Consider the following 12,273-nt stretch of genomic DNA (forward strand, 5'->3'; position numbering starts at 1 on the left):
ATTCAAGTCATCAAGCTACTAAAACCATAGCCCCTCCTTTTAAAAAACATCTATTCTGCCAGATCAGACACATTATGAACCTGGATACGTTTGTAGGATTTACAGCAGACTCCGTGGGTGTGTGCATACACATATGCACATATTTTATATTGCATTTATATACATTGAAGTACACGGCGCTTAATTTGGTGCCCTCCGTAGATCCCAACTGCAGGAACCAGAGCACTTCTTTTATTTGTACTTGCTTACGTGGTGGATATTTGATTCAAACGCCGCTGAGGCAGACTGAGGGGGGTTGGTCGTTAAACTTGTTTGACATTCAGAATGCGCAAAGGTACCGCACATTTCACGAGAAGAGAACAAAAAATTTCCTGGCTATTAGTTAAGGAACGGATGGTGAAAAAAGGCAGAATTTTAGAGCAAAGAGGCTACTGAAGCACTTCTGAAAATTTTTAACCAAAGTTTTGTTCAGAAGTGATGAAGATGAATCAGAACTCTAGAGTTCGTTACCGAAGCATTCTTCAGAAGTCTTATTAAATCCAGCAGCAACTGGAAGGTCTTTCTTGCCAGAAGGTTACATCCACTAAGCAACTTTCAAGTACCCTGGAAAAAGACGTCCAAAGGTATTATTTTCAGTCTTTAATAAATCGGTGATCCAAACTGTTCGTATGAAAGCATGTGCTTTATCTGCACACTGAAAGTACTAGGGATGGCATAAGATGAGGTCTTTTTCAACAGGCTTATACCCAGGCTGTACAGACGAAGAGATGGGGCTTTGAGCAACTTGGTCTAGTGGGAGGTGTCCCTGCCCACAGCACGGGGGTTGGAACTCGATGATCTTTAAGGTCCCTTCCAACTCTAACCGTTATATGAAATAAGTACTACTCTAATATCAGATTTACACTGTAATGCAACCTATTGCTGGGAAACACAATAAGGAGTCACTAATTTTCCTACGACTCCTCTAGAACCAGGCGGCACATCCTGGACTTTAGTTTGGTGCCTCGTTCCCCATCAACTACCAGACACTCTGGAATTCAAGTTCCAAGACAAGGAACAAGGAGTCAGTCGGGGTTTCATCTCCCAGGCCGTGAACGCTCCCTGCTTTAAAGAGCAGAAGTGCAGCGCAGGTGGCTCTAGTGAGCGCTCAACGCTCCTTATATCCTTCCAATCCTTGCTCTGAATTAATTCTGCAACTCTGAGCAGGCAATCCAGAGGAACACGAGAGTGGAAAGAACGTCCAGATCAATATCCTCGGGCTGCTGCAGGCAGACATTTCAAAACCTTTGCAAGTACTGCCCTAAAACCTGACCAGGCTTTGATGGCCGTTCCAGAACTCCACTTCTGTGGGAGAGATCCGAAATTCTGAGAGTTCTTTCAAGAACTTTATTTCAGAAGACGCCTTAGACCTCAGATTTTCATACAAGAAAAGCGAGAATAAGAATTTGGATTTCAGGCATAGACAGAAGTTTTACCGAAGTGGTGGGTGTTCTCAGTGGGTCCCAAGTAACAAACAGGATGCTACAGAATTTTGCCATTTTATCAGAGCCTTTCAAATGACGTCATTTAAGAACTACGTAGAAAAGCAAGTGAGGGCTCAAAAAAATTTACAGTTTTGACACAAAAATTGCCCTCTAAGAGTCTGATCTGTGAAATAAAGGGTGTGGGACTAGAATATTCAAAATTGCGTTCTTTGGGAATAATATGATGGATATGGTTATGAAAAAAATATAGAAAGCTCCTGCCTGTAAAGAAAGAGTAAAGAAACTAGACTGCAGCGCTTTCTGGGATTAAACTATCCCGGTCCAGTCAAGCAGGGGGTAAAAGATGGAACAAAAGCTGCAAGAACTCGTTAGCGCGAGAGCAAAGCTGCGCAGTTTAACAGCCGTGACAGAAAACAGAGAAGGTGAGATGCGACAGCTGCGGGGCTGCTGTGGGGTGCAGCGCATCAGCCTGAAGTTTAAGAACAAACACATCATACCGAGGGAGCAGCAGAAAGAAAATTGAGAGACTGCTCAAAAAAGTTTTGAAAATAAATGCAGTCTTTTATTAGTAGTAGTAGTGTTTTGTCAGCGTGTGGGTCTAGCAGGGGGTGGGAAATGGAACAGGGACGAGACCCGAGTCAGGAATTTGAGTAATACAATCTTCACCACAACCTCAGAGAGGATCCTTCAAGCAGGTCCTACATCATCTGCCATCCCAGCAGGTGACTCTGCAGCTGAAACGTGCTGCTTTTGCAGGGGACTCGATCGTTTTTCTTAGGACAATTAGCCAGGTAGGAATACTGAACACAGACTGTTTCAGCACTACTTGCTCGGGCTATTCTGCGTTTATCGATGCACTCACTGACTTCCCAAAACACACAGGACTTGGTAAAAAAAGGCTTGCACGGGTAAGAAGGAAAAGCCGTAACAAATACGATCAGTAAGGTCATTTCCACCCAAGGTCCCCGGCACTCATAGCTGCAGTCACTCCAGAAAGCCCTGCAGCGCTGTTAAGGCCAACCCTCCTCACGACCCAGGAGATTGTGTGGGGCGGTATTTTTTTTTAAAAATTCCAGCCAAAAGTTTGGTTTTTTTTTTTTTCCAAAGATATGAAACACAAGGTTCCGCAACAGAAACCAATTCTACGAAAGATCAGCATGTAATTGCTACGTTAAAAAAAAAATAATCAGGAAAATACTACTAATTAGCAAAAAAGCCATCAGTAACTACCGATTAGAACAGGCTTAATTGGAGCCAAAGATGCAATCATTCGAAGTTTCACTAATCTAGATAATAACCTGCAAGTCTGGACACACGAGCAGGATCTGGGACGTCAATGTCTATGTGCTGCTTGGCAACACTCCTGGCACAGGCTCAGCCTTGGCCCCGGAGAAGAGCTCCCTCGGTGACAGGGCTCAGCTGACTCCGGGGAACGCGCTGGAGGCCAGGAAGAACTTTACACCGTCTTTCCGGTTCAAAATCAAAAGGTGGAAAAAGCAAAGGGTCCAACGTAACAACCAACGTAAAAAAAAAAAAACCAACCAAAAACCCCCAACATTCTCATAGTACACTTCACTAATGCAATTGAACCAATTTTAAAAATGGCTGAATTAATGAATGCCCATACAAAAAAAAAGGTATTAATTTGTTAAAACATTTCTGCTCTTGCCAGTATATGAAATAATGGGAATTTATTATTGGAGGAACATTCCATGGGTGGTTTATTCTTGTCCAGAACCGTGACATTCCTGGATTAATTTGAGAAACTAATCTGGATGGAGACCTTTACTTGACTAAAGAGCCCACGGTCCAATACATTTACTTGAGCAATAATAATATGCCAAAACAGAATGAGACTTTTCACATTTGTTTAAAATTCTGTAGCGAAGTCAGCTGAATTGATTTTAAGATTTGCATGAACAAAATCTCTGACAGTTTCTGATTCCAAATGAATCAGCATTTATCAGCAGAAGGCTCTGAATTGCATTACTCACTAAATCGAATATTAATCTCTAACGGAGTCATAAAATTAATTGAGAATGTTCAAGGAAGCACATGCTGAACATTCACATGGGCTTTAGGGGGGGATACAGCAAAGCTGGTACCGATCTTTACACCATCTATATGTCCACTAAACCGAGTTTCATGTTTTCCATTTGCTTCCCCCCTCCGCCTTTGCTCTAGTACTGTTACAGAAAAGTATAAATGCTTAAACTATTTGACTGACGCTCGATCTTGTCAAACCATGTAGTAGCATCAAGGAGGTTTCACTTGCAACTTCTGTGCACATAAAGGAGTTTTTCCTCTTAACGGAGGTGTATCACCCTCTTACTCATCGTTAACAAAAAGAAAAGTCAAGGCTGCGAGAAAACCAGTAGACAAAGACTAACTAAAAATCTGTCCAGTGGAACTAGGCAAGATTACTTCAAGACTAGTGTATGATTGGCAAATGGAAGATATGCATTTCCAAGAGAAAAATAATTAAATAATGTAAATAATAATTTAAGATGCAACTACTTGTGCACTGGGAAAAGCAGAAAAGGCTTTTGCCAGTAGAAACCTGATCTGGCTCCAGCAATAGGACCTTAAGCTTCATTTAGGTAGTAAGGGTTCACGTCATTTCTCCAGCTTACTCAAACTACAAAAAGCCTGCAAGGTTTAAAAATTTTCTAATTATCTCCATTTCATCATTTTCTAAACCAGGGCAAACCTGGGGAAAGCATATGACTTAAGGCAACCCCATTTTGGTTAGCTGGAAAATAAGTGTGATCTTCACAGGAGAAGACAAGGGGCAAGAGGATTTGAAAAGGTTGATCAGCACCTACCTAAAATCCAACTTCAAAAACCAGAAAAGAATGCGATTATTCAAGTTATTTCCTTGAGAAGTTTGTGAAATGTTATTAAATAAAGACAAGCAAGACGACACTTTCATGTTCCAAGACACGTTTTGCCAAAGTATCTTCTACGACCACAGAACTTGTGGAAGTTTGTTTCATTTCATGCTCACACTGACTGTTGAGAAACTGGTTTGACCAACCAGTTCTTCCATCATTTAATGTAACTGGCTGTTCCCAAAAGCTTTCAGGATGGGTTTCATTTTGTTCCTCCACTGGCACCTGTTCTTAAATACAAACAGATGTTACATACATAGACCACACCAGAGTGGTCAATAAGTACCTTCTGAAGCACCAGAAGGTTCTCAAGTTCACATTAGAAGGACAATTTTCTCAGCTTTAGTCTACAGAGTATTTTTGTGAAGAGACAGAGTCCTCCCTCAGACCGGGTCAAAAGTAACTCACTTCTTCACTGAAATGTCTCAAAAGTGCCTTTGAAACAGTTAAGTAAATGCAATTTGTTTGGCTCCATCAGTTAACATAGAACCACTACTGCAAGGACACTTCAATCCCTCCTCCACTCAGATGGAAGGACAACATCTTAAGTCTTCACCTAAAGCGTTTCCAAGAAATTTTGCAGCTCAAGTTTCAGACTAGTTCAGTTCAGTTCTAGTTCAGCCAAGTTTAATTCTAGAGGAGCCAGTTTTTCTAGACAGAAAACACTTGAATCGTGTGAGCGAGTCACATCCTCAGGGCTGTGAATTCAGCGTTCATTAGAGGTAAATGTCAAGATCTAAGCCGGAATAAAGAATGTACCCTGCACCAGTGTCCATAGAGGAAAGAGCTCCTGTAGAGTCCTAGAAGGAACGACAAGGCTCTGCCCCAGCTCCCATTGGACAGGCAGGCAGAGAGAATCTAGATACGTCTGTGTCCGTGTTTTACTGAATCTGAGTTTAAACAAGTTTAAGTTTGATAGCGGTTTGATAAGTATTCTATCTCATATTACTCTAGTCCTAAAAAAAAAAAAATAAGTATCATGAGACATGAGCTTATCAGCGAGATTGAAACATGGAAAGGTATGCATCGTCTCGAGATGAGGTGAAACATTTACTCAGAGCAGGTTACAGGATGCATCAACTTCTTAACTTTTAAAATATGGCAAGTTAACAGCTTTCACCGTGGCCGTTTGTTCAGTACAGTTTGATAAGCGTAAGACCACCTATGGACTGCAAGATAAATTAAAACTCAAATGTGGAAAGGACTATTGAAAGTTATCTATATTTACAGTTCAATCACACATTTTTATTTAACATCAGTATACAGAGGACAACCCCAGCAAGTTATTTTGTAATGTCAAGTATTTAGTAAAGTTCTTCAGCTGTAACAGTGACAATAGAACAGCTAAAAATAAGCAGTATGAAACAAACATGATCTTCTTAAAATTATAAATATACCAACAATACTTTTAAAGCTTAATTATTGCAACAGTTAAATTAACAATAGTTCATGTTAGAAAGGCTCTATGAAATTTATTCAAGTTGTCAAGAAATTAGATGGAAGTGTAAAAAGGAAATACATATGAATTTTACTTTTGATTTTCACTAAAGGTAGTCAATACAATTTTGTACAGTATCACCTAACATGGCAATCTTTAACAAACTCCAGTATACAGAATTCAGAAAATGCAGAAAAAAAATATTGTTTAATCTTTACATGTAAATTGACAGTAAATTAACTGACACAAATTTTATTATTGTGACATAAGCAGGCCAGCATTTTAAATATTAATTTAGTAGCTTTATGTTGTTAAAGGGGCAGACATATACAGTCATTCCAAGTACATAATCAAATTTTAAAAGGTGATAATTCAGAACATGGGTCTTCTAAAAAGCGTTTAGTAAAAGTCATGTTATTTCCTAATCCAGACATCTTCATCATAAAGCCTTTACAGGGTTATGATCTCTCCTGGCTTTACTGGAGCCACTTGTCACACCTCCTCACACACGCACACGCGCAAACACACACACCTCGCTATAAATATCACACCAGTGTAGTAGGTTTGGATTCACCCTGACACCGCGGGTACGCCATGTGCAACTTCCGCTATTACGCACGTTACAGAAAGCTTCCAATTTCAGCAGGGTAACCTGAAGTCAGATAAGCTGTGTTTTCAGTTTTACTATAATCATCCCTGAAGTTTATACAGATACCGTATCACGTTGAAAGAAATCTCTTTGATAGTACTTAAATACCAGCAATTGAACTTCAATTGTAACGATGAAATGCTCCTTTCCACTGAGGAAGAATTAGTATGTATAGCTGCTCATCTCGCTCAAATATAGTACATGAACGTTTAAGTACTTTCACTAAAACAGAAGTCATACTAAAACATGATACTGTACTACAATTGTAGTTAACTAGAAAAATTCAAGGATGTTATAATTTAAGCCTAAGTTCTCCTGTACAGTAAGTCAAATAAATAAATTCCATGTGCATTTGTTGTACAAAATGGTAGCATGTTTATCTTGCCAGGTTATACACTCCCGTTTCACCTCCTCCTCCTTCCCGCCAATCTTACCTTGAGCTTTCTCACAACCCAGACAACTAATCCGCAACTTTTACTTAGATAAAACGGTGATGGAGACGGTGAACAGTTAATTCTAAAGTGAGACACCGAAACTATATAGTTTCTCTGACCCCTAAACGCAGAGAGAACTTGTTTGGCGTATCCAGGTACCACTTTGGGGCTTGGGGGGGGTTGTTGGGTTGTTGGCTTTGCGTTGGGTTTTTTTTGTTTTTTAAATTGCTTCTGCAGGTCCTGTAATTCAGTTTGTAGTAGCTATAAAGATAACGTGAAGTTTAACTTGGTCCCTTTAAAATTCTTTTTCTACATTTTCAGATTAATACAACAGCTCTATAGTTTAGGTTTCCCATCAGGGGCTGGGAAAGACGGTGCTGACTGTCACCGTGTCGAGAAGAAAGTTCATGCTTTTTGTTAAGGCAACCTACTTTTCTCACCACACTGAACCTTCTTCTTCAGAAACAGGCTAACAAAAAGTGAGAGTGAAAAATAGAAACTAATGAATCCTGAGCCTCATTCAACTTGTCCCTTACTGAATTTTGCCATTCACTTGGCCTCACTGATTGGGAGTCGGTACAACAGTTCTGGAAGTGCAATGCACGAATGGTCTATCCAGCGAGGAAGCTCAAGGTATGATTACGTACACACTGAAGTAGTAATTGGGAAAGTTTATAAACAGTCAGGACATGCTGTAAGGACTGTACAGCCTGTCAGCTATCCTAAGGATCACGGCTGAAGAGACATTCCTGGATTTCTTTTCCACTAAGGGCAGCACCAGCCCAACCAGAACAATGCGGGGAACTTGTCACACACAGAAGTGTCCAATTACCCAGCGCATCTTTCGATGGTTGTTAAAAATGAGAGGGAAAGGCAGCACTGCCTCAATGGCAACCACGTTAGATGCTGCCAGCCTGCTTCCGTCCTCCATCCAATTCTTTCTTTAGGCTGGCAGCGGCATGAATTTAATGAAGGCCTTTTGAGGCAATGATGGAAGAAGCAGCAAGATTCAGAGGCTTTCGCTCTAGAGTTGGCAGACAAAAACGTGACGGAGTTTTAAGATCACTTGGGGACCCATATTTCAAAAGGAAGACTAGAAATAGCAGCTTTAAACCCCAGAGTAATGGGATAGCCTAGGATAAAACAGCTGGCGAAACAGAAATGAATGGTATATAACCCAGTAAGAAAGACATTACCATGAGTGTTTTATACTTTGACAATTTTCATTAAATAAAATTATTAAGTGCTTTCCTATAAACAAAAAGGATGCTCATAAGGTCCTTCTGGCACAAATATTTTCCTATCAAAGCCCTGTAAACATGCCACCAAAATTTAGTTTTTACCAGCAGAGTGAGCTCACTAGAAATGCAAGTGAAATCAGAAAAAAAAAAAATTCATTTGAAAATTTCTAAGTAAATACTTCCTAAACAATATGGCATTTACATCAGTGTGCAATATATTAATTTTGAAAGTGATAACTTCAGCATGAAAATTACTTACCTGTAATTAAAGTTTTCCATATTGGCCAATACATAAATCCTGATTTTTTGGTACTGCATACTTTATCTCTGAAATATTTGAAATGTCATATTCCAAATCAAAGTCAATACACAAAAATATTTAAGTTATACCCAGTCTAACAAAACCCACCTCAGCCACTGAAAAGAAGTTTAACAGTGTAGTGTTTAGGAATACGCAAAGGAATTTGAGAACAGAAAGGAAATATAGGTCACAATAGAAATCTGAGGCACTGCTGTACTCTATAAAGTTAATTCATAGTCCATGCGAATTGCACCAAGTCACAGAATCGATAACTGCTTTAGTATTCTCATTTAGGACAAACATTTTAAATAGTTTAGTGTTTTGGGGGAGGTGCTTTTTTTTTCTTTTTTTTAAATTTTAATTAATGCTGGATCTGTAGGGTTTAGGCAAAAAAAAAACCCCAACCTTTTAGGTAACACCCTCCTCCCTTCTCCCCAGAAAAGGGTTCACAAGTTTTAGGTTTAGATTCAACCTGCAAATACGCATCAAGATGCGGAGCAGACACAGCTCTCTACACATACCTACGTTGAGACAGATTTGATAACATCTCAAAGAAACTTACATTATGCAGTTTTAAGAAAAATTATTGAGGTTTACTTAGAATTTTATGGCAAAGCATATGTGGTGTATAAATACAGTACCTCTGCTTCAAAAGTCAGATTTATGAACCAACTGATTAAAGCCTAATGAACACCAGATTTTCATTTAGATTGCCCAACTTGGGAATTTTCAGGTATTACCAGATTATTTCTTTTTCTTCAGGTGGTAACCTACATCCCCTTTCAGAATTTTTCACAAAAAATAATTGTCCTTTTTTTGCTAGATCGACTCTGGTAATGTTTTCATAGCTGTATTCCTTTCAAATATTGCTGGCAAACAAAGCTATTGTAGCACAAAGTACTTTTTAATAAAATAATAATCACCACGTTTAGCTTCATTCAAAAATCTAGCTTGCTATACATTGGACAGAAGAAAAATAAAGTTTTATCTGTGTTCAAGTGCATTAACAACAAGAGTTAAAACTAGTAATATATTTTAATGAAGGTTGAACTGATAGAACAGGTGCCATCAAAAAGCAGGAGCTTGTCAATGATCCAGCTGCCCAACAAAACTGACAGTAACGTAACACTGAAACTACTCAGAGAAAGCTGGCGTGATTTTTCCCTAACTTAACAAATACAGAAATCAAAAATTAAAGAGTTCCTTGATAATACTGATTCACAATTTCAAGAGCATAAACTACAGTCAGTAAAAAGGGCTCACAAATCTGTGCATAAAATGGCTGACGTTTCAATAAGGAGTGGTTTTACATTAAGGGCAGGCGCCACCACAGAAAAGGATGGAGGAACAACACACTTTGGTTTCAATTTTTTCAGAGGCTCACATTTCTCATTAGACTTAAAAGCAGCAGCTTTTTCACAAGCTACTCTCGTTGGGAGTGCTGTATTTTGTAGAAAACATTAGAAGGATTATAATTATTTTAGTGATTGACAGGTTTTACTTCAATTTTTACATAAATAGCTTTCACCATATTGTGGTTATGCTTAAGTATAAGAACACTGATCGATAGTTTAGATGCACAGTATTTATTTCTTCTGCTGGAAGGCAACTATACTTAATAATTGTATCCAAGACACTTCAAATCATTCAGAAATATGGCATGCAGTATCCAAAAGTATGGCTCTGAGGATTTTTTTTTTTTTTTTTTTTACATTAAGCATAAAGAAATTTTATATTCAACATTCATTTATATTTCAAGAAAACTACCTATTCAGAGTTCTAGTTCTTTGATGCAGCATTAAGGATTAAAACTTACCACTTTACCAGGCCTTGCCCATGTGCAAATAAATCCCTCCTGACAAGCAGTGACTATACAGTCTTCAAGAAAAATTAACACAGTCAGTCTTTCATGTGCTATCTTTTTACAGATAAGAGGCTCTAACAAGGGAACATCTTCCATTCGGGGACAGAGAGGTGTTCCCAAAGTTTTAGCTGGGTCCGTTTTGGTTTTAGTAACTAGGTTCAGTTTGTCACTGCTCTTGCTAGATATATGTCCCATGCTATGATTTCTCTTGTGATCTTTTTCATGGTGTCTTTCCTTCCGATCGTGTAGCGATAAGGTTGCAAATTTACTAACGCCAGAAGCAATGGCACCATCCATGACACTGCTTTTACTGCCAGCATTTGAGACTGCAGAGTGTGGAAGGCTGTTTGACCGTGGAAGAGGAGGGGGTACAGAGTTTCCAGGTGTTGTGATACTGTTTCCGTTACTTCCTGGGTTAGTTCCACCACTTCCAGCAGGTGGACTTGTGGCATTCATGACATTTGTATGTGTCCTTGCTCTTGAGAGAGGTTGGTGGGGAAAGAGGATATCTTCTGTAAGATCCCACAAACAGAGCTGTGTGTCCTGGCCTACTGAACCAAATCTATACGTAACACTTACTGGACGACTGTCTGTAGAGTTCCTTTTGGATAGCCTAGATTGCGTACTATTTGCTCGATCTCTGCCAAAATGAAGGTCTTGGAAATCCTCATCACTTCCGCTAAATTCCATCGGGTCACTCTCTTCTACACTAGTGGTATATGGATCAAACGCAACAACACTGACCCACGATTTATGTCCGTGGCCTCTCGCTATTACTCGACAGTCCACGAAAGACCAAACTGTCACCAAGTCATCCTCTCCACCCGTCACTATGTACTTCCCATCGGGACTCCAACACACACACAGCAGTCCTCCAAAGTAGCTTTTCATTGTACCATGCAATTCCACCGAATCAAAGTTAAACACGCGAAGAAAACCATCCTGGCTCACACACGCCAAGAACTTCCCATCGGGGGAAAAGGCAAATTCATTCAGGGCACCCTCACCTACTGTCCATTTAAGCAGAGGGTTTCTCGTGGATTTACTCTTGCAAGTGTGAACTGCAAAACTTTCTCCTTGTTTAAGCAGCTGGTAGTGCGGGGCTGTGGTACCACAAGTGTGCTCCACGTTATACAAGTACATATTGCCACTGGAATGAGCTACTAGGAAAAGGCTTTCCGAACCTGGTACCCATTTTACACAGGTTACTCTGGACTTGTCTATTAGTCTCTGTGAAAAACAAAGAAGATACACATCAGAAAGTCTGAAAAGTAAAGTTTTAATGATTAACCGTAAATCTGAGCTTTCTGAGGGGATGGGGAACAATACTTAACCACAGTGAACCCAACTTTCTAGAAAGAAGCTATGGTAGTGCATTTGCAAAAACTTATCATCTTATCAGGCAGTAAAGAGGAAATTATTTTTAGACAAAGCACTACCAAAGGTTGTTATTACGGTCCAGTCATTCCACAACGAACATACTTCAATCAATCCAACCTGTTGTTATGAATCTAAAGGTAGTGTTCTTGGGTTTATTTTTCGCTGTGTAGGTTGAAGAGCATGGAAAGGAAACAATCAAGGAAACACAGAATAAGCTAAAGGAAAAAAGGCAGTTACTCATCTGTACTATACATCAAACAGGTTACAAATCAACAACAGTAAATTTAAACTCTGGTTTTATCTGAAATCACAAATCAAATCCATCCTTTAAAAGAAAATAAAAAAAAAAAAGAGGCGGCTTTAGGAGCTTTTACCAGCTTTTACGTTATCAGATGGCTGGAAAGTTAGTAGTTAAATGCACATGGTTCAGTGAATTCAGAAGGCACTACATGCTCTTCACCTTGGAACTCCCACCCTCCAATGACTTTTCATTCATTAGCCAAGGACCTGTCAATACTCTCAGTTACCACCCGATTAAGACATTTCCTTTAAAGAAAAGCATTTTAGCAGAATCCATCATTGCAAAAGAAC

At 39.3% G+C, this 12,273-nt stretch overlaps 1 protein-coding gene across 7 annotated transcripts in view; it reads right to left on the reverse strand.

Annotated features, from left to right (window-relative positions):
* The window catches only part of WDR20 (WD repeat domain 20), a 49,322-nt gene that overhangs the window by 2,177 nt on the left and 34,872 nt on the right, over positions 1-12,273 (reverse strand). For 2 of the 7 annotated variants that reach the window (XM_074148915.1, XM_074148910.1), the window contains one exon: positions 10,237-11,532. The exons of 1 other annotated variant lie outside the window; for it this stretch is intronic. In XM_074148915.1, coding sequence (XP_074005016.1) covers positions 10,237-11,532 — 1,296 coding nt within the window. Of the gene's footprint in view, positions 1-594; positions 604-5,256; positions 5,266-10,236; positions 11,533-12,273 lie in introns of those variants that run through there. 4 more of the 7 variants (XM_074148912.1, XM_074148913.1, XM_074148914.1 and 1 more) reach the window with 4 other exon arrangements.

The sequence above is a fragment of the Numenius arquata genome, chromosome 6 (genome assembly GCF_964106895.1).
Source record: "Numenius arquata chromosome 6, bNumArq3.hap1.1, whole genome shotgun sequence".
Classification (NCBI taxonomy): Eukaryota; Metazoa; Chordata; class Aves; order Charadriiformes; family Scolopacidae; genus Numenius; species Numenius arquata.